The sequence below is a fragment of the Pseudorca crassidens genome, chromosome 6, assembly GCF_039906515.1.
Source record: "Pseudorca crassidens isolate mPseCra1 chromosome 6, mPseCra1.hap1, whole genome shotgun sequence".
NCBI classification, from domain to species: domain Eukaryota; kingdom Metazoa; phylum Chordata; class Mammalia; order Artiodactyla; family Delphinidae; genus Pseudorca; species Pseudorca crassidens.
Genome location: NC_090301.1, coordinates 30,165,722 through 30,190,527, shown reverse-complemented (window position 1 = coordinate 30,190,527; position 24,806 = coordinate 30,165,722). Strand labels below are relative to the sequence as shown.

At 47.5% G+C, this 24,806-nt stretch overlaps 1 protein-coding gene across 4 annotated transcripts in view; it reads left to right on the top strand.

Annotated features, from left to right (window-relative positions):
- The window catches only part of NRP2 (neuropilin 2), a 114,768-nt gene that overhangs the window by 79,728 nt on the left and 10,234 nt on the right, over positions 1 to 24,806 (top strand). Inside the window, exons 13-16 of one of the 4 annotated variants that reach the window (XM_067740866.1) lie at positions 1,525 to 1,787; positions 3,348 to 3,444; positions 4,561 to 4,596; positions 13,830 to 17,291. In XM_067740866.1, the coding sequence (XP_067596967.1) occupies positions 1,525 to 1,787; positions 3,348 to 3,444; positions 4,561 to 4,596; positions 13,830 to 14,110 (677 nt within the window). In that variant the 3' untranslated portion in view covers positions 14,111 to 17,291. Of the gene's footprint in view, positions 1 to 1,524; positions 1,788 to 3,347; positions 3,445 to 4,560; positions 4,597 to 13,829; positions 17,292 to 24,806 lie in introns of those variants that run through there. The other 3 variants (XM_067740868.1, XM_067740864.1, XM_067740865.1) reach the window with 3 other exon arrangements.

Sequence of the window (24,806 nt, the reverse complement as noted above, 5' to 3'; positions counted from 1 at the left end):
TGGGATATTAGACCAACGTGGTTCTGGATGGTTAAGGAGTCCCAAACTGGAATCCCGACTCTGCATCCTAAGCTGGTCTAATTTGACTTCAGGGGAGGGTAGCTTCTAGAGCAATAACCCTGGAGAATCTAACCAGTAGGGACTTAGGGGAGACAGGGAGGAGGGAGAGACGTGGCCAGGAGGAGGAGAGTTGAAAGAGCTGTTTCTGGGCCACTGATGACTGTCACAGGCTCTGCTCTCACTAGAAAGATGATGTCAGCAGGAAGAGCAACAGCAAACCGGTGGTCCAGGAGCACCCTGTTGATTTAGCGCTCTGGAGTGCCCGCCTGTCCTCCCCTGATAAGCCCGGGAGGTTCACAGTCCCTGTTGAGTAAGAGAGCTCTGTGCCCGAGTCTCAGATTAACCTGATCCTGAGGTGTCTGATGTGCTGGGTACGTGGTGCAAAAGTGCCCCCACCATCTTGCAGAAGTGTTCAGCATAAGATGTTTCAGGGCCAAAGGAGGCTGTGAGACTTTCTTCTCAGATGCCATCCTGTTCTCCGTGCAAGTGGCCGGAATGCTCCTCCACGAGCTGGATTTGCTGGTGCGGGTCCCCAGACCTGTGTCTGCAAGGCATGGGGTCTGCCAGCAGGAACGGGAACTCGGCCTCCCACACAGTGCCTGATGTATCTAAAAGCTAATCGGCCAAAAGACACGCTCTTCAAACATTTGGATGGGTGAAACCTTCATTTCCCAATATGTGTATGTTCTCTGCTAAACACTTAGCCTTTGTTAGTGATGATGACAGCACTTGTTTTCATTGGGGCTGCGTTTGCCTGGCTCTCTAAGGAAGGCCAAGTTCAGGCCTCCCCAGGCTGGTCAGGGAAGGGATTGGGGTCTCAGGCCCCCTGAATCACCCCTGTGCTGCCACCATTCCCTGTTCTGCTTGAACAGGGATGTGAGTCTTCCGAGTTGCAGTTACTAGAGCCCAGGCACCATCCAGTAGCACCGTCGGAGACAGAAGCTTTTAAATGTCTTCCATTTGGACAGTGCCCAGCCAAGATGATAAAGGCTTGAATCATAAACCACCTGGCCAGAAACATCCTCTAGTCTAGCAGCCATGTCACCACTTTATTATCCAGTTCATTAGAGTGCACTGGCCCTTTGGGTAAGCCGATGATGCGTAAAACGTAGGTCTGGCCTCTCGGAATCTAGGGGGGGAAAGACAAGTACAGATACAACCAGCCACGACGTACGGCCAGCGGCGCCGGGCGCCGTATGTAAAAGGCGCAAAAGAAGTGATGCAGGGAAATAGGCAGGAGGGACCTTCTTGACGGAAAGACCCAAGAAAGGGCTTCAAGAGGATGCAGCATTTGAGTCCGGGTTCCAGAGCCCTAAGAAAGGGACACAGGGCCTGGAGAACTAGTTCATAAATAAAAGACACCCAAACTCTGCCCCAGCTTCCCCCCGGAGGGACCACAACTGCCAACTGGTGTCTTTCCCAATTATTTACCAGGAACCCCTGTTTGGGTTTGTTTCCCCCCAGATGACAGGAGTTTCTTGCGGCTGCAGAGTGATGGCGGGAGAGAGGGCCAGTACGCGCGGCTCATCAGCCCACCCGTCCACCTGCCGCGGAGCCCCGTGTGCATGGAGTTCCAGTACCAAGCCACGGGAGGCCGCGGGGTGGCGCTGCAGGTAGTGCGCGAAGCCAGCCAGGAGAGCAAGCTCCTCTGGGTCATCCGCGAGGACCAGGGCGGCGAGTGGAAACACGGGCGGATCATCTTGCCCAGCTATGACATGGAGTACCAGGTGGGGTGGCGACGGGAGACCGTTGCGGAGATCCGAGGGAATCGTTGTGATCTGTGTTTCAATATTTCAAAGGGCCGTGCCCATTCATCTTTAGGGAACGCGGTTAAGCGCCGCTGTTTTCATTGTGTTTCTCACGTTGCCATGGCAACTAAATGACACTCTTATTTATTATTCAGAATGTGCCTATCTCTACACCCAGACTTGGTTCTTTGTTCCTCCTATCGCCTTTTATATTGCTGAAACCTTCTCCGACAAATGTTTCTTCTCTCCATTTTATTTTAGATTGCTATCAGGTAGGCTGACAAAGGGACGCAGAAGCCAGGGAAATAAACACAAACAAACCCTCCACACACAAGGGAAAGAAGCCTGTGGAGCCCCTCAGACTCCGAGGAGGAGAGGGAAACAGCCTCCCACCCCTGTCCCAGCAAGTGTAAACACGGGAAGGGGAGGGTCGCTGTTGGTGCTTAGTGGCCAGCAGAGCAGAGAGACTCCTAAGTGAGTGGTATCTCTCCCAGCAGCTCCAGGAGTTGAGTCCTATTATCTCTGCCCCACAGAGCAAGCGCCGAGGCACAGATGGGTATGCACAGCTGGGGCTGAAACTTGGGTAGGAGTAGGCATACTGTGGAAGAGGTGACTGAGAACCAGCCATAGCGTTAACCTGCTCCTCCCCAGACGAGAAACAGCAACAGATGGCTGGTGAGGCAGCCAACTGCTCGCTCAGCTTGCCAGAGGACATGTGCTCGTTTGCAGAGAGAACCTGGGGAGGGCGAGAATGAGGGCGGGCGGCATGGAGACCACAGAGCAGAGGGGCTCCTGTGTGCTGCCTGCAGTCACTCTCGAGCTTGTTAGGCAGCCTGAGTCCCTCCCCACCGCCCCCCCGCACCTGCCTTCCCACTTATAAACCTCAGTGCACGGTGTTGCGAGTACCTGTTGGCATTTTTGTGTCGCCCACTAAACGGTGAGATTTCCTGGTCAGAGGGTCTTCTCTTATTAGGCTTTGTAACTGTCATGGTGCCTGGCACGTAGTAGGTGCTCAGTAAACTAGTGGTGAAGGAAAATCACTTCCCTACTCTTGTAATAATGGAGCCATATGACAGTGTTACCCCCAAGGCGACACAAACCTGTATACTACATTTCTCACCTTACCCCCACCTGCTCGTGTCCTCTGAGTTTTCAAATACCTGGATCGGGCATTTGAAAGATTTATGAGAAAAAATATCAAAAATGGCTAGGGAAAGTTCGATTCTCCATTAAACGTGCTCTGATTGTGGTCCTTTTAGTCAGTACATTCTGGTTACTGGACAACAATATCCATCACTTTGTTATATATGTATTCTTTAATTACCTCAAATATGCATTTGATTTGAACCAACTCTTTTTAAATTAAGATTTCAAGCACCATAGCCATGTGGTCAACAGATGTGTACCAGGTGCAGTAACGCACACGCACACGCACACACACATACATTTTAAGCTGCAGTTAACAGAAAATTGGAAATCTTTGCACTGTTTGGACAAGGAAGCTCAGTTAACCGTGGCTCTTTTTCTTCCGGCTTCTAGATCGTGTTCGAGGGAGTTATAGGAAAAGGACGTTCGGGAGAAATTGCCATTGATGACATTCGGATAAGCACCGATGTCCCGCTGGAGAACTGTATGGGTACGTGAATATCTGTCTCTTTGTGGCTCTTCCAAGGGCTGGGATGTACAAGAAGAGACAGCACATCGTTTTCAAACACAGCTCTTACCCAGTGGGTGGGGCAGCTCCAGTCTGTGCGGGAGGCGAGGTGTGAGTGCAGTTATAGCTTGGGCTGCGTTCAGGACGGGAGAGGGGTGAGATGAGGTGAAGTCTTATATCCCCGTTCCCATTCAGAAATAGACACGCACTAAGTATATGAAGATTCAGGGTGCCAAGACCCCATCATCAGACTCCAGCTTTTAGCAAAGAAAATGCTAGAGGGCGAGAGCAACTGTCAGTCAGAATTACATGATGGAAAGGTTTGATGGATTTAATGGAAGCCTTCACTGGTGAGCGAAAATAGTACATATGTTATACCAGAGCGATAACACAATTACCCAAGTAGCTCTTTTACATGAATGAATTTCAGGGCAAGGTATGGCATGTGGAGTAAGAGTTTAGATTTTGCTTTGAGGCTAATATCTCTAATGCTTAAGATGCCAAAGTTGTAAGATTAAACATTGCATGCCAGGTGACCAGCATAGGAAGGACACTGTCACCTTGGACAGAAGTGCTGAGCACACCTAGTAAAATGTGTGCATCTCAGAGCCTTGGACATTCCCCAAAGCAAGAGGAAATCCTGACAGGGAACGAGACCTACTTTCAGTCTGCAGAGTAACGATAATAACTCACCAAGTGCTTTTCTTGGCACGTGGGTCCCAGGTGTGTGTGTGCCTGATGATGTCAGAGCACCTGGGACCACCCTAGTCTCTTCAGGCAATTCTCGGGGCCCCAGGCATCTAAAAGTAATCCAGGCTCTGAGAAAGTGATCTGTGGTAAGTGACTGATTACAATGCTTCAGGGACCCATTACTCTATAAAGGACTTTTTGTTCCAAAGCAACTTTGAGAATCTTTTCCCCACCTACCCGGCCCCCATGATGATGATGTGTTAGACATGGGCTAGAGCATGTGGAGGACATGGGATACTTTCCGTGGGATAGTATAAAAACCTTGATGAAATTCATCTTCATCATACCCTTTGTTCACCCTATTTCTTCCCCTTATCTAACTCAAACTTTTTTCTGTTTTTTTTCCAGAACCCATCTCAGCTTTTGCAGGTGAGAATTTTAAAGGTAAAAAAAGTTCTTTTTAAATTTCTGCATGCCTTTTCCTTCCCCACATGTGATACGAATTTGGTGGAGGCAATAAGCCTCCAAATTTGACAACGCTCACAAGAGAAAATAGATGTCACACCTTCTCACCGCTAGGTGGCGCCAACAACACCTGTAGATGCAGGGAAAGGAGGATTGAGATCCTCACTGTCTCTTCTTTAATTAAAGTTTAGAAACCTGTAATAGAGACAAATAGGTTACAGATAAAACTTTCAGCCTTGCACTGTCCAACAGAGAGCAATGAGGCTGAACATGCATGAGTGGTGAGAAACGAGAGGCTGTGGGGAGACTGAACAACAATAAAAGTCAGTAGTAAATTAAAAGTGAAATGAGGTGGCCATGATTTATTTTCGCCTGAAGATGGTTTCTTTCCAGTCACAGGGTACCAAGGCAGCGGTCTCAATTAAACCCTCAGTGAGGTACACTGGTGGGCAGTTTTGTGAGGGAAGAAAGTTAGGGGAAACACACAAGGAATGAAAATCCAAAGGGGGGAAAGTTGCAAAACTCAGGAGCTGGTGTCTGATTAAGGGAAGAAGGACTCTCATTCGGTGACTGGAGTTAGAGCACTTGAAATACAAGACGGAAGAACAGGAAAGGGCATTTTATCCCTAATAAGGTAAATAGAGAGCAGGGCAAAGAAAGAGGAATGTGGGATGCTTGCCTTATCCAGGGAGGGAAGGAAGACCTCCAAACTTGGGAATGCTAACGTCTGTGCTGCTTACTGCAGTGCATTCACATTTCGCCCTCTTTGCAGTCCCCCTGGTTGACACTGCTAGCGTGTCCACCCGGGTTCCAATGCGAAGCATTTAGAAGCCACTCTATAAATGCTTCCCGTGAGTTGGCTGCGGGGGAAAGCGCACTCAGAGACACTCACCCTCACCTAAGGACGGAACCCCTTTTATGCAAATCATTGTGAGGGTTTCGGTGCCCTGTTTGTATTGGCTGGCCTTAACCCCACAGGTGACAGCATTTCACAGGTAAGGGAGGTCATTTTCGTGTCTGAAGTCCAGACTCATTGTCTTCACTCTCAGTAACCTGTCCAGCTCCTGGCTGGAGAGAGATGACTTCCTGGGTTGCCACCTAGATGTGCTCTGTGACTCCAGATCATCTCACCCAGTTTGCCACTCCTCAGCCACAGCCCTGAGACAGCAGCTGAGGAAGAGGGCAGCAGCATGGGGAACGGCAGACCTACCTACGTAGAATATCTTTTCTTTCCTTTTCACCTTCCCTTGCCTCCTAAACCCCATCCTCACTCCCCCCGGTACACATTTTAAAGTATTAAGAGTATTCATGTGCATTTGTTGGTGCTCCTTGGGTGTGAGATTTATGTTAATGTGAATCTAAAAGTATTGGAAGGAAAGCTGAGATCAAAACTGAACGGCTTGGAGTACAGTTGAATTCAAGTTCTAACTTTCGGGACCCAAGGTAACATGGACGCTCGGGCAGTGAAACTTGCTTATGTTGTTTCACATGACTTTGACTGACTGTTGAGACTCAAAGCTCCCAGGAAAGGCTGGTTACAGACTTACAGCCCGTGCTGCAGACGCTGTGCTGTGTGAGCACACATGTCTGGGTCCATGAATGACACGTACAGTGGCTAAGCACTTTGCTTCTGTAAAAGAATAAACAAACCAGGGCACATGTGCTGTCCCAGAGGCTGTGTTTACCATGTGCGTCACAGGCCGGTCATGTTCTCTTGTAAAAAAATATATATATATAAATAAAATAGCCTCAGAGCCGCAGTGCTCATTTAGCCAAAATAAACACAGGGCTTAGGGACTCGAAGGTAAGAATTTCCAGTGCACTCCCGATGGGCTGCTTTGGGGGTTAAGCAAAGGCAGCCCACGAGTGGCATGGATTGGCCCACGGCTGTTGTCTTGAGAAATAACGAACATCTTTGGAAGGAGGAAACCAAGCTGTGGGGAGCAGAGACTCGGCTAAGGAGTCAAGAGCAGGATAGGAGTTGACGATGGACAGTTTCAATTACATCGGCAAGTTTTATGTGGAACTCTGACTTGGTAGCCAGATGAACCCAGGGCCAGGGAGGATTCTATTGGGTTGAGGCACCTCTGACCTCAGCAGGCACCTCTGGATTTTGACTTGAGCGAAGCCTTCCATTTGGGCGAGGAAAGCGGACCATTCGCTCTATCTAACCTACTCACCTCTCCTGGTCAGGGCGGCAGCAGCCCTCTCTTGCGGGGGGTGTGGATTCCTTGGGGCTTAAACCAGGCTTTCACTCAAAAAGAGAAACAGAGAAATCAGGTTTGGGCAAGCAGGATATGGAAAGTTGATGGTGAAACAATATTATCAACAGGCGTATATATTGCTAGTATGTTTTTTTGAATTGGAGTTGTTTTTCTTTTCCATTATATATTAACCACGAGACAGAAGCACTCTTATTCTTTAGGAGAGATCTATGTGTACCAGGTAAATCTTTAAGGAAATGCAACAAAAGTGGCCTCTGGACCAGGGCTTATTAGATAGTCTTAATCTTTTATATTTTGAAGTGTCTTTCATTTTCTGCCTCTTACTCATTTCTTGCCATAGAACATTTTCTTTTAATTCAAATCGCCTTGTGTCTTCTGCTTGGGGTGTATACTTTGATTGCATACTGAGGTATGAGTCAGTAGTGAGGAGAAACAAGCCACGGAGAAAAAGAGAGCCATGTAGAGAAGGGGCGAGGAGGAGAGAGTGAATAAGCTGTGTTGTCATGTGATGTCTAAAGAGACGTTTTTTTTTGCTGTTGTTCTAAACAATGTAGTCTGGGTGTGCTTTTCTTTTTTCTTTCTTTCTTTTCTCTTTTAAATCACTGACTATAGACAAAGTGCCGTCATGTATCTTGTTCTAGAATTTGAGCTTTTAGAAATGAAAAACTGTGTGTAAGGGTCGGGGGATGGGGGAAAACCAAAAAGGGGTGTAATTAAGGTGATGGATTATTTTTTCTTAACCAACACTTTCTTCTTCCAATAAAAGTAAAAAGAGTAATGAGGAAGCCAGTAAAAATATATAAAGCCCATAATCAGAGTTCTGTCGTTGTTAACTAGCCAGTTATTTTTAGCAGGTCGCAGTGGAAACAAGAGTTCTTATTCATGTTAGGGGCTGTGGGCTTTGAACAAAGCAGGAGCAGAGAGACAGAGTCTGATACCCTACCCGTCAGAGACCCATGGAAATCCCAGTCCCCGGGTGGGGGGGGCGCGGGGGCGGCGGCAGTGAGAGTGAAGGATTCAGAAGTGCTGCGTCTACCACTGATAGATGCTAAAAGGAACATCAGTAGCTCCTGTTCAAGCCTGTGAACATGGGTTTTATGCCTCAGACCAGCTCTGAGGGCTGTCGGGCCCATCTCTTGGGTCTCACCTTGTGCAGTCCTCGGCAGTTTTCAACCAGGTAAAACCAGGAGAAAGTGGACAGCACAGGCTATCTCCTGGGCATAGAGGGGGCCCATTTTGAGCTAATGACAGAGCTGGCTTGGGGTTGACCCTATGCATCAGGTTTTTCAGTTCTGTTTACTTGGTACCAACCGGCCCATCTCCGCCATTTCCCACCCCCATCTCTCTGTCCCCACCCTCATCCCCGGTCAATCTACCAGTGGGCTGCCTCCCAAGGCTTTGTCCGCCAGTGTGATGAGCCACATCCCAGGGTACAGGACGTGGGGTTGGCCTCAAATTCCCTCTTTCTCTGGCGTCCCTCCCTCCCACGGCTCTCTCCACTAGAAGCAGTTGCGAAACACATTGAGGGTTAATGGCGTTCCTGCAGTAATCCTCTGATGAGAGGCGGAGTATTCCTAAACCCTGCCAGGGCTCCAGATAGGCAGCTGTGGGGTGTGACTCCTTCTCCTTGGCCCCCTCCCCCTGATGCGCCCAGCTGCCAGATCAGGGCTGGGTATTGCTGAGCCGGGAAGCCTGGAGATGAGAAGTGTGGGACCCGCTCACTGCCTAGCTGTGGCTGCTGGCCTGAGGGGACGCCGAGGCATCCGTTGTGAGGTTCAAGGCACAGAGGCCTGACGCGCTCCCTCCCCCGCACGTTTACCATTCATCTAAACAGCCGCAACGTCAGTTTCTCTAAGGGGAGAAGGAATTTCTTTTCGCTGGCTTTTCCTCTCTCCAGGAGCCGGAAGGACAAGCCTTAGTTTAAAAGAAGTAGCCTAGGCGTAGCACAGGGAGATCAGCTCGGTGCTTTGTGACCACCTAGAGGGTGGGATAGGGAGGGTGGGAGGGAGCCGCAAGAGGGAGGGGATATGGGGGTGTATGTATACGTACAGCTGATTCACTTTGTTATACAGCAGAAACTAACACACCATCGTAAAGCGATTCTACTCCAATAAAGATGTTAAAAATAAATAAATAAAAGAAGTAGCCTAAGTGCCACCAAAGAGAGGACAAGCGTCTGAGACTTCAGCCAGCCACAGATCTGAGTTCAGGGGGTTAGACAGATGTGGGAGACCACCAGGTCTCCTGCTAACCGAGTGGAAACCTTCCGGCGATCCCCACACACACCGAGTGCAAGGCAACCCAGAAGGGTCATTTCACAGGGAAATTTTGCACTCTGCATTCTTCTTCCCAACAGATCAGTGGGTGTGACCACATTCTTCGACTCTCTTCTGTAAACTTGTCTAGAGGAGCCAGCCTTCCCTTTTGTTTGTTTAATCTCACAAATTACATAAATCTTTCATCTGAAATGCCCCTTCACCAGCTCTTCGTTTTCAACCTGTGCATAAAAGACCGCAGACAGGCCAGGCCTGAAACAGTTCCGATTTGCAACGAGCCTTTTTGTTTGTTCCCCTCTGAGAGAGATGATTTACCTTTGGTGTCTTTCGAAACATTTCTTTTGGAAACTGGGTGACTCCTCCAGGTCCGGAGGACATGTCATAAACTTAGCTGTAGGAGATGCTGTCTCTTTCCGGTGATTCAGTGAGAACTCGACTGAGACAGTCCTCAGACAGCTTCCAACAGACGTAAGAGGCAGAAAGGGGGAGGGCTGCTTCGTGTTCCATCCCTACGTGGTTAGAACAGGGGTCTGCACACTTTTTCTATAAAAGGACAGATCGTGAATATGTTGGGCTTTATGACACTCTGTGTCACCACTACTCGCGGCCACTGTAGCACAGAAGCAGCCAGAAGCCATATGTAATGAGGGTGGCCGTGTTCCAAGACGTGCGGAAATAGGCAGTGGGCCAGATTTGGTTATCTGACCTCTGGGCTCCAGCACAGGCGGAGGATTTGGTCCACGTGCTTCCCGTCCTGACCCTGCCACTTCCCAGTGGTGTGAGCTTCCTCTGAGGGCTCTGGGCCATCTCTAGGGTTTCACTGTGTGCTGCCCGCCCCCCTCAGTTTTCCTACAAGTAGAACTGGGAGAAAAATCACTTATCCTCTCAGGTTCTCAGCTCTCCCATCTGAAAGTCATGAAGAATAAAGATGATTCACCGTATAGCCCAATGCCCAGCACCCCGGAAGTGTCCGTTCATTATAGTTGTAGTTATGGTCACATTTCCCAATTGCTTATTCATTCTGTAACTCTATTTGCACAATAGGAATGGAAGAAAGCTACCGACAGTGTCATTTTTTCCCCATATTTTCCTTCCATGCATGGCTTCTTAGAATTTGTTTCTCAAACTTCAAATTCTCCACCTTCACATTACTGCTTTCTCCAGGTGACTCAGAACTTTGCAGGTGGAAGCCTGCTCAACCTTGCAAATACACTTGGAGTTACTATTTAAATTTCTGTTTCTCATTATCTCACACGATGAGAAAACTTCATGGAAAATTAGAAGGTAGAAATTAATGGAAAATAGAAGAGGCGTTGAAAGCAGTTTTCAGTTGGGGGGAAAACAAGGTATGTGAGTAAGTGGGGGACGTTAGAACAATCAGAGGGGACGTTCAGGTCCACACGTCACCGGTGCTGGGCAAGGTTGAAGTCACCTGCATTCTTTCTGCCATCCTGGGGGACGTGGCCCTGGCTCCTGTGTTGTGAAGCAAAGGCCCAGCCATCCCATAGGGCTGAGGGGGGCAAGTGGGGCTAAAATGCAGCCACTCACCAACCTGGGTACCTGGTGCAGGCAGCATCTGCCCAAAGGGGGCACCTTTTTGCAATTTGACACAGAGGCATGGTATGAGCTAACAGGATCTAACACTTTCCAAGAATAGCTATTCTATGAAGTACCATTAGGTCATCAACATTTTTTCCAGGGAGTCTGAATGTAGGTCCAAAGTTCATTCCTCCACTCATCTGTCCACTCATTCATCTAATCATCCACCCATCCATCCATCCATCCATCCATCCATCCATCCATCCGTCCACCCATCAGACATTCCTGGGATCGCTGCTGTTATCTGCAAAGGCACTTTGAACAGGGATTTAACCCCTATTGATCTATCACCTTCCTTTTCTCTGGCTAGCAAACCACAGCCTCGTTAGCACACAGCCCCTGAAGACTGCCACAGAGCCAGGTTCCAAACCAGCGAACCGCCAGGTTCCAAACCAGCGAACCACCAGCCTGTGGGAGCTGAGTCTCTTTAGCTGGAGAATGTCCTAAGAAGCTCTGGCCCCGAACTGCAGGTCATCAAAAATTGCCTGAGGGGGGTGAGAGGAGGGCTGTTAGGTGTATCCTCTCTTTTCTGACTCCTTTAACAATAAAAGCACAAATTCATATAGTATGTTTTCTCATTTCTCCAAAAACTGTCCAAGGAAAAAGTTTAAGGAACCAATGTGACGTCCACCAAATGGCTTTTGTCTCTAAAATTTTCTACATGGCAATCATTTCTGGGGAGGCGAGTGTTAGCGGGAAAGGGGAAAAGGGCTTTATAATAAAGTGGGGTTTGTCTTCCAAAGCAGAGCAGAACTTGAGGCGAGGGGTCTATCTCTGATTCTGAATCTGGAATCCACAGAATGAGATTTCTTCTTCTCCAGCGGGTCCCCTAGATCCTCCCCACCGTGCCCCAACTTTGTCTCTATCATAAGCCACACTTTAGGAGTCACGTGAAGGCCCCAGCCCCGGCGCGTTGAGCCCTAGGGGATGTATTTAATGTTGAGAACCAGCATTTTGGCTGAGGGAAAGCAAACCTTTGAACCGAGACTATGCGGTGTTGGTGGGAAGGTGAGCAGTTGTGACAGTTTTCTGCTTGACAAAAATTTGTGCTCCTGCTTTGTGGTCTAGTCAGGCGCTTCTGAGGGGAAAGTTAATCCCTGCGGATTTACCGCCTGCCTTTCCTCTCACGGTGAGCTGCAGCCTCATTAGAGAATGGGTTTCACCGTGGAGAGGCGGTGGCACAGAGGAACTTGGAGCCCATCCCTGCACACTTTGCTGTTGCTCGTGCATTCTTCTGAGCCCACATGAAAATCCAATGGCAGGATGGTTGCCAGGCAGCAGATACTCTTGGTGACCTGAATAATGAGTTGACACCAGTTCCTTGTGACTCACGAGCTGGCCATTTCAAGGAGCCATTTTCAGTACCTTGCTTTCTCTTTCAGTTTCTGTGCATAATTTTCAATATGGTCACAGAGAGAGAGAGGGAAGGAGGGAAGGAGGAAGGGAGCTTTCGCAGATACAGTAATGAAATGATTAAAAGATGGAGGGCTTCCCTGGTGGCGCAGTGGTTGAGAGTCCGCCTGCCGATGCAGGGGACGCGGGTTCGTGCCCCGGTCCGGGAAGATCCCACATGCCGCGGAGTGGCTGGGCCCGTGAGCCATGGCCGCTGAGCCTGCGCGTCCGGAGCCTGTGCTCCGCAACGGGAGAGGCCACAACAGTGAGAGGCCCGCGGACCGAAAAAAAAAAAAAGAGAAAAAGGAATCTTCACCTCAGTTCAGTCTTTTCATCACGAGCATTTATGGAGGGCCTTCTTGGTGCATACCCTGAGGTAGAAACCAAGACGAGAGCGAGTTCTTCTGCTTGAGAGCTCCGCGTCTCGTGAGGGAGGCGTGAAAATATAAATGAGGCTTGTCTGCATCTTGAGCAGAGATCCACGCACAGAGTAGGACCAACGGCGCACGGAGAGGGCAGCAGCAGCTCCCGCCCGTGGCTCCCACCTGGGGTATCACATGGATGGAGGCGATACATCTTTCTGGACCCCTACTTGACGGAGGCAGCTAGGAGGAATTTTTCATAGGTTAAGCATACACCATTTTTCAGAAGTAAGGATCACGTCTGGTTTTGGCAAGCTCAAAATCTAGTCCCACTCTGGGCCAGATTCTCATCTGATGTGAATGGTTGGGGGAATCAAGCTGTGGCACCGTTTTACATCAAATGGGACTCTAGCCAGTCGTTCCCCACAGTTACCCTGGGCTTAAATCTACAACGTCATCTCCATGGCAACCAGAGGCTAGCCGGTGAATGTGGTTGCCTTCTAAATCCTCGGCTAGCTTCTCTTCCGTCCTCTGTCTTTTCCGTGATTAGAATGTGCTCTCACTTACTCTCGCTCTCACATACCTACTATCATTTTGCATTCACATTTCTTCGTTGCAACTTCCCTCCAATCAGTTTTTTAAATCCTCCATTCAATTAAAAAAAATGAAGATGCACTACTCATTGCTTGACAGTGGTAATTGACCTGTTTAGACAAGACCAGGCTGATTTTCAGTGGGCATGGAAGCCTTGGCAAACCAAAGTGGAATTCGCCTTCAAGTCTAGCCAGCCTAATTAATACATTGTTTGAGAATGCTGGCCAGCCAGACCAAATATTGTATTTCCGTGCATTCGGAGAATCAGTGCTATGGAATCCCAGAAGTCATATCAGCATCACTTACTTGCATGTATTCCTCTGTGTGTGTGTGCGTGTGCGTGTGTGTGCGTGCATGTGCGCGTGTGTGTGAATCATAATGCTTCTATATATTATACAGTAATTGTGGTTTAACAGAAAGAAGAAAAGAGTCTGGAAATCACACAGCTCTTGGTTGAATATCGAACTTCCCACTTACTTGCTGTATAACCATTCATTTAACCTCTCTGAGCCTCTATTTCCTCACCTGTAAAATGGGTCTGACAGTACCTACCTCATAGGGTTGTAAGTAGGAAATAATATCAATCATTGAAAAGTGCTTGGCACACACTACTCAGGACCATCTTATTCCCCTGTCCCCTTCCCTCTCCACTCCAAAGCATGTGTGTGTTTCTTTTCTTTTCTTTTCTTTTCTTTTTTTTAATTAAATTTGGATTAGTCTGCATGCTCTCAGCCTAGCAACACTCTTCTGTGTCTCTCCACCAGGGGGCACCCTCCTACCGGGGACCGAGCCCACAGTGGACACGGTGCCCGTGCAGCCCATCCCAGCCTACTGGTATTACGTTATGGCCGCCGGGGGCGCCGTGCTGGTGCTGGTCTCCGTCGCGCTGGCCCTGGTGCTCCACTACCACCGGTTCCGCTATGCGGCCAAGAAGACCGATCACTCCATCACCTACAAAACCTCCCACTACACCAACGGGGCCCCTCTGGCGGTGGAGCCCACCCTAACCATTAAACTAGAGCAAGACCGCAGCTCGCACTGCTGAGGGCCGAAGCAAGGACGGCACCCAAAACAAACAAGAAAGACTGCAAACACGTTGCCTCGATTTTGCACTTTTTTCTCCTCGCCTAGTCTCTGTGTGAACGCTCAGACATCTCTCTCTCGGGGCCCAAACCCTGTGCGCTCGTATCCATCCCGACCATTCTCCTTGGGTTCTTTTGTTTGTTTGTTTTCCTTTTGTTGATTCCAATGCTGCATCTTGGAATACGAGAAGAGATCCACCCCTAAGCACTTCACCACTCAAGGCTCAGCTGGTTTCCTTCCAGAGACTGGTTCCCTGTTTCTTCCCCTTGCCTTATCCCATCCCTCCTCTCAGTGGGCAGTCAGTCTGCCAGGAGACTTGAGGGGAGACCCGGATCTGTGTGTTTGTACATGGTATACATTTGCGCGTGTGACTAGCTCTGTGTGTGCATGGGTGTGAGAGAGAGACTGGCTCATTGCAGGGGGGGAGTGTGTGGGTGTGTTCAGAGAGGGCCCCCATTAACTCGTGTTACTTCTCCGGGGGTACATGTTCCAGAAAATAATATACTGAACTAGTTTTGTTTACTTGGAGAAGAGATTGAAGCTTTTTGTTGCCTTATCTAGCTCTGGCTGGGTTTCTGTTGGCTACCATTATCATCTCCAGGTACCTAAAAAACTAGAGGCCATGTGAAAAGAAGTGTGGCCCTTCTCATTCCTATCCCCATGCCCAACCCACCTGACCCAAGAGGAAGGTTCCCCCACTGCACTCAGACATGACCCCTTGTCCTGTCTCGGGCGTCTTTGAAGTCACATGACAACAGCCATTGGGTGCGTGTGGAACCATCTCTACTTCCAGCACTGAAGCAAATCTGTCTCATGTTGCCTTATAAAAGAGAAGCTCATAATGAATGTTTAGCTTTTATTGGTTAAGTCCAATCTTGGAATAAGTCATAGAGAATAACAAATCTGAGACTGATGTAGGAAAAGCAGTAGCCTGTTGAGAGCACGAGGAGATGGGGGAGAAGGAAGGATGAAATATTGTCTTTAAAAAACGTCCTCACCCCTGGGCATTCATTGTGCCCTGCTTAGGATGGGATAGAGTAAGAAGGTTAAAAAACGTATTCTTTGGTGTCTTATTGATCATTGTAATAGCGTTTGTAAAATGTGGGGGGAAAGGGGTCATTTGCTTTCCTTTCATGGTGTAAATGGGTGCCTGAATGTATAGCCACTAAAATATATGGCTGTTCACCTGACTTATTTGAATATTATGAGAGAATAAAAAGTTATCAGTTTTCTAAAATGTACCAGTGTACTACCCCTTAAAGCGTTCATGGCATCTGGCAAATACAGCCTTAGAGGCTGGCCTGGCATTTCCAGATGTTGCTGCATCGTCAGGAGAAGGTATAATGAAGATAAATCCTTTGCTGCCCATTCGTCCTCTCTAAACAGCGCAGGGAGAGGGATATTAGAGATAAATTGCCTAGTGATATTTACGAAGGATAGATTCGATAATGAAGTCAATTTCATTGATAGAAAATGTGTATTTTAACGAGATTCTCAGTGTACTGGGCTCAGCCTTGGGGGTGTTTATTTCTCACCTTCCTGCTAGGAATCCACTGAGGAAGTGTAAGATTCTCTCCAAAGATGGTTGCCTGGGCTGAAAGCCTCCAGGTACCTTCTGAGAACAAAATACTAATGATTATTTTTTTTGGGGGGGGGCTGCTTGGGAGAGAGAGACTCTTAGCATTCTTTCGGAATATCCACATAGATCCCTCCAACACACACACACTCACTTTTGCATCTGCTTTGTTTCATCCTCCTGAAAGAATGGTGCTCTCCCACTCTTATTCTATTTCAAAGAGCTGGTCTGTCTCAACCACAGCAGCCCTGCCAGGAAAAAAGATGAAAGGCTAGAGCATGAGCTACCTTGAGATTTCAAGAAGTGTCTTACCCCAGCTGAAGATGGAGAAAGAAAGACGGAGTGAGGGAGGAGGGGTGGCAGGATACCATGGATACCTTGTGATGACTTCCATGCCAATCACTAAGGGCTTTTTGTCTCAGGTATCTGTATCCAGTGATGCATTTGGGGTCAGGCATCCCTTGAAATGATTGACATCCCTATAGGCACCCCATGGAGGCGTGGTGTCAGGATATTCCGAAATTACACCTGGAAAGTCTAGCCAGTGTAGGAACTGTCTGAGTTACCATACACCCTTGAGGATTTCCCTTCTTTAAAAGAAGATGACAACAACTTTGTGAAATTTGCTGTATCTTTATCTGATGCCCCATGTGGCATCATCTTTATGTACATGCTGTCGTTGAGAATATGAGACTGCTCAAATCTCTGTGACTCCCATGATGCACTTCAGCTGGGGATGTCACACTTCTCTCTCTGTCTCTCCCTCTCTCTGCTCTTGCAGCCCAAGTGACTTTCATAGTATTATCCAGGTACTATGCTAAAAGGGAAGCTCTTCTATTAAATGTCATGCCTTGCAGCTTTAAAAAGCAAAATCTGTATTTCATGGAGGGAGGGAAGGGTCCCTCTCTTCCAAGAAAAATAGACCGGACAGGTGAATGCATGCATGCATGTTTAGAGCTGCTTCTCAGAAGACAAAGAGGTGATGGCAACTATTAAAAAATTACGGAATGAATGAACTGAAGGTCTAGCTCAGGCTGGTACAGTATTTGCCTTAGTAGAGCTTTCGTGTTAACAGCTCCAGGAGGGGAAACCCTTACCTCCGGGTTAAAAATCCCTTCCTTAGTATTACGCTAGCAATTGCTACCCCCTAATTGCCAGTGAAGGCAGAAGAAAGAATAAAAAGGATCATAGCATTGCCATTGACAAAACAGAATGCTGAAAATAAATTGTCTTTTCCTTTGTCCCACATTTTTGGGATTAAAGCCAGGATAGGATAGGAAATCCAGTAATATTTCTGAGGTTGATACCCCATCTTTAAGAAGACCCTGTCTTTAAAAATGAAACTAGCAGGCAAGTAAACACCTGAATAATCGAAAATTACCAAAGAACAACAACAAAACAAGAAAACTTAAAGATTTTTACTTCCTATTCTTATCCCCTCGCCCTATAACTGTGACATCTCTTGCATTGCTCAGTTGCCTGTGTGTCAAAATAACTTGTGGACGTTGGAAACTATTTGAATGTGTATTGTGTGGAATGTAATAAAGTGATGATATTTTTATACAAACATCTGGGGGTTTTTTTTCACCTTGGCTTGAGAGAACAAAGTTGAAATGTAGGCTGTGAAAGAACTGATGTTTCCACAGTTTATACATCGCCTTCTGAGCCACAGGCCATTTCTATGGGAGGTAGGTTCTCCTTGAGGCTGAATGCCAGCTTCTCCTTCTTTTATTTTTTATTACTGCTTGTTAGGAGTTTTATCCAATTTGTGCAGCTGAGCCAATTTTTATGATTGGTGTGGGATTTTGCAAAAGTTGCTAAGTGCTAAATTACTCAATGTGATTCCACAAAATTTCTCTTGATGGTAAATCCCCGGAGATTGGACTCTACTTTCAAAGGGCCCCCGGGGGGGCAGGTGGGATGAGAGAAGCTGAATCATGTACTCATCTCTGCAGAGACAGATAGCTTCCTTTGGAGAAGAAGTAGTGACGTCTCACGCCTTGCCTACCAAATGATTACTTCCACGGGGACGTCGATGTCCAATTTATGAGCACTTTCCCAGACAAAATGGGAACTTGTAGCGTGTTCAGGCTCGAAGATATTCCAGACTTTGGAGCAAGTAAGGAAGATAATAATATGATTACTGTGAACCTGGAAATATCATGGCGGAACATTTTATAAAAGGAACAATTCTATGACAACTTTGAGGAGGGGGACTTGGGGAAACTTACTCAAAAGCCAGAGCTTACTGACGAGTATTTTTCTTTTCGGTCTCTTTCTTGAGTAGTTAGTGATATAGTTATATAAAATAGTTCTCTCTGAGGGTATTAGGGGCAAAAAATCTAGGAAAGACAGCCTCCCAGCTATTCAGTGTTTCTAGGTGGTGGTCAAAAGAGGTGGTGGAAGAATTTTCCATCACTCCCTATTCGTGGGGTGTATTAGAAGCATTCCATCAACCCAGGAGCCTTCCTCGGAGTCTGAGAACATCCCTAAAGGTCCCAAGAAAAGGGGCTTGTCCAGGAGATCCTATTTCTGTCAGAATCCTGCTTTTCTTCCTTTCTAAACCTAGATCCAGGAAGGAGTACTTCTTACAGCTATAAACCTGCCCAAGTGGTGGTAAAGGAAACAGGCTTCTGGGTTTTCAGATCTTACAGGAAGTGTTGTCAGTACAGATGGCTCAGTCTAGATGTCACTGTCTGTCCTCTGCAGGAGAAAAGAGCAGAATGTCCATGTTTAGAGCATTGTTTGTTCCTCTAATGACGAGCATCATTACCCATTTTGTCTACATAACATTTGGCCATTCTTAAAGCCATTTGTTCCCATTAGCAAAAGATGAAATGAAAGCATCTCAGAAGCGTTTATTTCCGGCAAAGAGCCAGGCTCAGTCAACATTTTCATGAGCTGTCCTGGGACCACACTTGCCCGAGTGAATGAGATTAGCCATCGCTTATGCTTCGTTAGCAATACTGCCTTGGGAGCCACCTTTGAGAATTTCATCATTGCTTTTCCCACCTTGGTTCTGATCCCAAGGCTTATTCTACGTGCACTCTCTCTTCCCCAAAATAGCAGACTGTTACGATTCTGATCTTAGGTGTCAAACACAGCGCTGTTATCAGTATGGTATTTCAGACCTAACCCAAGCATAAATGTTACAGAAATTGTATTTCCATGGGTCATAAACACCAGATGTCAAGGCCCAGGATCGTCTGTCTTGGCTCCTACCTGGCCTTATGATAGTTTAAATGTGCGTTCTTGCGGTTGAAGCAAGACTCTGCCCTCCTAAGCCCAGATACCTGCAGCCTGGCCAGTCGGCTGTGTCCCTGTGTTTGTTTTCATCACCTCTCTTCACTGACTCTGCAGTTGTTTTGCACGAACATTGTTGGCCTTTCTGTAATCTCTGATGAAAAGAGCTTCATTTTTAAGTTTTAATTTGTCCGTGTTATGGGCTCCACATCTGAGCCGAACTGCAGATCTGTAGGTGCGGCTTGTTTTCTCTCTTTGATTGTGTGCATCGCTGGGGCTCTTGCAGCTGTAATTTGCCTTTCATCCACTTCAATGACGGCCCAAAGAAAACACAAAAGAAATCCAACCAGAGGAAAAGGAGGGGAGAGGGAAACACCAGCCAATGGTCTTATAATCAGCAGGGGAAAGATCGGCTTATATAAATAAATTAACAGCTAGGAACAGTGTAGGATTTAATGAAGCCTGACACAGATCAGGTGCACTGGAGTATGTCTCGAGGTTCGATATAATCAGAAACCTGCGCCTTTAGAAGGCGTCAGGCCACAGGCCTCAGCCAGACGACATTTGCACTGTGTGGAGGAGTTCCTTTTGGCCCCAAACTTAAGCATGGAAGAGGTGCAAGATTTGGGGACTTGCCAAACAGAAAACCCCCTTTTAGCATGGTTTCTACATGGCACAGGGCAGAATCTTGGTGTTTCAGGGCAGACAGCAGAAACCATTCTTGCCCCAAGCCCAGTGGACAGGACACCCAGAATCCTTCTGTTCTCTTTCCAGTAAAGTAATTGTTCTTGGGCTTTGCTGTCACTGACTTCCAAGCTCCCAATAAAACTGAAGTCCCACAGCATCGGACCAAGAAATAGGAAAGGCCATTTGAAGAGTCAGCAACAGACGTGCTGGAGGCAAGACTGGCCCCGGGTGGGGAAAACACCTATTCTTGGAAGCTCATGACCGGAGTCATTATGATACTGAAAAAGGCCGTTGGGGAAAATTTTAAGATGGTCTCTGGTTAGGTTTCTTTTCATTTCTTTTTAACTTACAAGTTATACGTGACTATATCCTCAAAAAGTGCAAATAATTTTTCTAAAAAGAAGTTCATTTCATTGCTAACCAGTCCCAACCCCCTCCCCAGAGGGAACCATGAGAAATTGTTCGAGGTATATATTTCCAGACCTTGGTTTATACCTTTACAAATGTATATGTTCATGTCTAAGTACGCAGTTTGCTTTCGTTGGGGTTAGTTTGGTTTTGTGTAAATAGTATCAACATTTGCTCACTGTGCTGGATAACCTGCTTCTTTCCATTTGATAAAGGTCTTGAGGATACTTTGTTGCACACTGACAGGTTTACCCCATCCTTTTCAGATATTGTCTAGCATTTCGTATCATGTCGCTGTACCGCAGTTTATTAACTGTTCCCCTACTGGTGGTCATTCAGGTTGTGTCTAGGTTTTCTTTCTATGATAAACAATACTGCAGTGAACATCCTTGAGGTTGCCTCTTTGTGCAAGTTTCTCTGGGATAGAATATCTGGGTCAAATGGTGTGCCTGTTTACATTTTAATAGATGCTTCAGGTGGCTGAGTTTTACCTTTAAAATGAACCTGCCCCCATTTGAGAGGGTAACAAACCAGCGGACACCCTGCATTATATCCCCTGTCATGTGCAGAAGCCACATAATCTCTGTGACTATCTCTCTCTCTTTCTCTAAAGTGGGCAGAGCGCTTGCAAGGGAAGACTGAGGACAATTTTAGTTGAAGGGAATTTTAATCACAGGGACTTCTTTTAATGCTGATTTGCGGAGAATGTGAGCCTGGCTATAAGATGCAGCTCGCTGGAGCTGTGGCCACCGTAGCCCTGGAGTTAATTCTATCCCTGGTTCAGCAGGCAGAGCCCTGTTCTCCATGATTAATGAGTTCCACTTGGTTTCTTCAAAGAGTGACTGTGCTGTGCCTTGCTGTTATTTATTTATGTTTTCTACTAAAAAATTTGTGTCAAAAACATCCTTTAAGATCAGTGCACGTTATTGTGCTGCAGACAAAAATATTCCAACAGCCACAAGGAGGCCCACGTGCCAACAGAAAGTCCCTAATCCTGTGGCCTTGTGCCCAAGGGCCCCATAACGGCCCTGAGAGGAGCAGGCCTTCCTGGCTGAAATGAGGCACCCAGCTTCTTTCTGAGGAGGGTCAGGGCTAATGCGACCCGAGGAAAGGTAGTAGGAAGTGCGGTGGCTTTCCAGTGGGAGGTTTCGATGTGCAGGCAAAGCTGCTAGCCCCAAGTGGCTCCAGAGAGGAAGGACAAGTAGAAGAGAAGCCAAGGGAGCCATTAGTTCAAAACACCGTTTCTTCTAAGAGTTGCTACCCTTGTTTCTACTGTGCGTTTAGACCAAGGGGTCAAAGTAGTGTGACTTTGACGCTGAGCGTAGTGGATAGTGTGACGGCCATATATGAGCTTTGCCAGCTTTCTCCAACCTGCCAGAAATCCAGGACTGCTGCCTCTAGGGCTTGAGACTTGGGTATAACTCTTGGTGGCTCAGGGGAAAAAGCACAAGAGTGAGGTGTGGGTGAGAGACACGGGCGTGCACACACACACAAGCTTGTTTTGTCTTCTATGTGTAATTGTGCAAAATTGAACCCTTTTAGTATCATTGACTGACACACCCAAAGGCAAAGGCTCTGATCCAGAACGGGAATGGTAGGGACCACGTCTTGGCTTTCAGCAGCAGCAGTTTCTTTCTCAGGCGTCAGGACTCATTAACCGGATGCTGGACTGGATTTCGGAACTCGCTAGAGAGCAGCCAACTCCAGTAATGAAGGGAATGCGGAGAACGCTTTGAGCCTGAGGTGGCCTTGACCGAAGTCCTATTCTCAGTCGGCCTGCTGGTTACTGAGGCTCCTTTCAGCACAGTCTGTTACGAATCTTTTCCTCTCTTTGCATCTCCCTGCTGCCACCAAGGGGCTGGGAGAAGGGATACAAGGACCCCGAGGGCCGTGTGGTCTTCCGTATCGCTTCTCTGGGCCACTTCCGACAGCTGGTACCGAGGTGGGAAGATAGTCACTAGGACGGAGACTGGGGCTGACGTGGGTTGTCAAAGGAGCCCCCAAGGTGCCTCATCACCTCGGCCAACTGCACACCAGGATCGCGAGCTCGGGAATGGCGTCCACGGGAAGCCCTGAGCTCTCACCGCCGTCATCATTTCCGGGCTCTGAACTCCTCACAGGGCCACCGTCCCCTCCTCTTTCCCCAAGAAGGACCTGTTTCCACCTACCTGTCTACCTCTGGGTCGGGTGTGGTTCATCTTCAACCTCCACCCTCCCCTTTCTGCAGCTGCCCCCTCTCTCCGTGGCTCCTTTTCTTCTCTCTGGCATTCCTGCACTTTCTCCACCTCCCTGCACCACGGCCTCCTGCCAGAAGAGCCCGTCAGATTCCCAACACAGAGGCTTCATTGCTTGCTTCCTCCAAGTAGTTGCATTTTTACAGGAGACCAAACCTAAGGTCGGAGGAATTACTCTCTTGTGTTATAACCGCAGTTCTCAGCCACCAGCAAACTTTTGGGGGAAATCATCTCTTGAATGGGCAGAGAGAGGTACCTCTTTGGAAGCCCTAAAATCTTATCACAAGGTCATGGATCCTTGTGTTCAGAAGAGCCCAACTTTTAAGTAAAGCAAACTCTCTTGGTGAGATACATGTGTGTAGAGAGTTTTTTCCCAAAGACCTACAACATAGAGGGACAATCTTTAAGAAGACATTGCTTTTCACATTGGAAGTGCATGCAGTTTTGTTTCTCCTCCATCCTTTCACTGGTCCCAGGTAATACCAAACCTCTCCACCTGTGCACTGTTTCCATTTATGCACTTCTTGAACCTTGGGACTGGAGGAGAGGAGAAATGTGAACGCCTATTGGCAAACTCCCTGAAATGTGAAGATACGAGACTTTTTTCCTAACATCTCAGGAAAAACATCAAGAACGCAGTGGAAGGGGGACACTTTTCTCCGAACTTTTCTTTTTCCCACCTTCATACCCTCAGAGAAGGTAGCCAACAAAAGAAGGCCCTCTTTCTTGTGGACATACCCACTTACAGTAATGGAGACTATCTCTGATTTCTCAAAGACCTAGAGCAAAGCAAAGATTCCAGAATTTTCCTCCCTCAGCCTTACTGGTTTTTTCCAGCCTGCACAATCATGAAGCCTATGTTTATAACTACACACTTCTGTGGCGTCTCCTTTTTCTTATTTTCACGCCATCGTTGGGGCTCAGTGGAGCCATTCTGGCCTCAGCTGCTCATCTGCCTCTGCACTTGGAAGTATTACTAGGTCATTTCACGGCCTTCTCATTTGCAGTCAGTATTTCCAATTCTTTTTAGTGTTTCCTCCTGATTATTCAACTAAAAATAATAGAAAATCATGTTCAAAGTCTTCTGGTATCACAAACCGAGCCCCCTTTTCTTTTCCAGCTTGAAACCATTTGAAAACTTAAAAAAATATATACTTTTTTCCATGACTTTGCATAGATTTGGCTATAGCCCAAGAGATAAAAAACCCACGATAAAGGATCTTCTGGTGGTGTTTCTAAACTCAAGCCAAACCCAGCACGGGATGAATGGCTCTCATGTAGCCTGACTCTAATGGAGGAGCTTTGGCAAACGTTCGATCTACATCTGAACTTTTGGCTCCTTCTAGCAACAGGGGATGAACAAACTGAATTAGGGAAATTAAGTGTGGTAGGGAGTAGGAACCTTCAGCCAATACTAAATATTAAACTGAATTAAACACGTTGAAGGGCCAGGAAATATCTGCTAGTCCTTCATGCGTTCTCATTTATTGAGATCACAGTGTTGTGTCTCCTGCTGGGATCAGAACAAAGTGACTGAGAGAATTTTCTGAAGGCTACTCCCCTCTGAAAGGTCCAGTGTGATTTAGTTGGCTCGGGGGGTTCGGGAACTTGGAATCAAACTCAACAAGGGCCAAGAGCTAACAAGGGCCAACAAGGGCCAAACTCAACAAGTGGCCAGGAGCTAATCCCAAATAAATCACAGCCCCAAACAAGGTGTCGAAAAGGTGGCTGACTCTCAGTTCTACTGCCGAGCTCTTCAATGACTTACTGCATTTTTCTACCCTCCTTCCTCAATTTCTTCCTCCTTGAAGAAGACGCGATGACCCCTGGTATCCTTGAAAGTGAATGGTTTCAGTGATTTCCTCTGTAGGCATCGCTTCAATCCTTGCTTTAAAGGCTGGTTGCAGTTTGGTGGGTTGAGTGGACGTGTGGGTTAACTGGCTTCTCACCAGGTCTTGTCAGCCCTGCCTCAGCTAAGGTGGAGGCTTCAAACTTGGCGAACCATTTACTAGCTCTGTCAGTTCCTCAGTTGCCCCTTAGCAGGACTGGTTCCTAAGCTAAACGAGCAAGTATGGAAAACATGGAACCTCAGGGCTTCCTTTCACCTGTCCTTTGCATGGTCTTCTCCTTCCACGGGCACCTTAAGGTGGATGCCTTCAGGTGTGACCACCTCCAGGAGAGGACAGACCCGGGGTGAAGACGAGTGGCGAGCCCTTTTCTGTTGAAGTTGCCTTGTCTACAGCCAGCCGCCCTTTTCAGGCAAGCCTCAGCAGAAAGGCCATCAGAGCTTTCTCATTTTCTTCCTGTAAAGATGAGTTCTCAAGCAGGAAGGAACATCAGTGCTTACTTTACAGAGGAGCAAGCTGAGACCCAGGGAGGGTCAGAGACTCGTCCCGGCTCTCACACCTGGGCGAAGTGGCAGAGCTCAGGGGAGAAGGAGGAAGCCTGCTCCCAGTCTAGCGCTCCTCCATATTCCGTGCTGCTCCCCTTCGGGTACCGGCCTTAGAGTG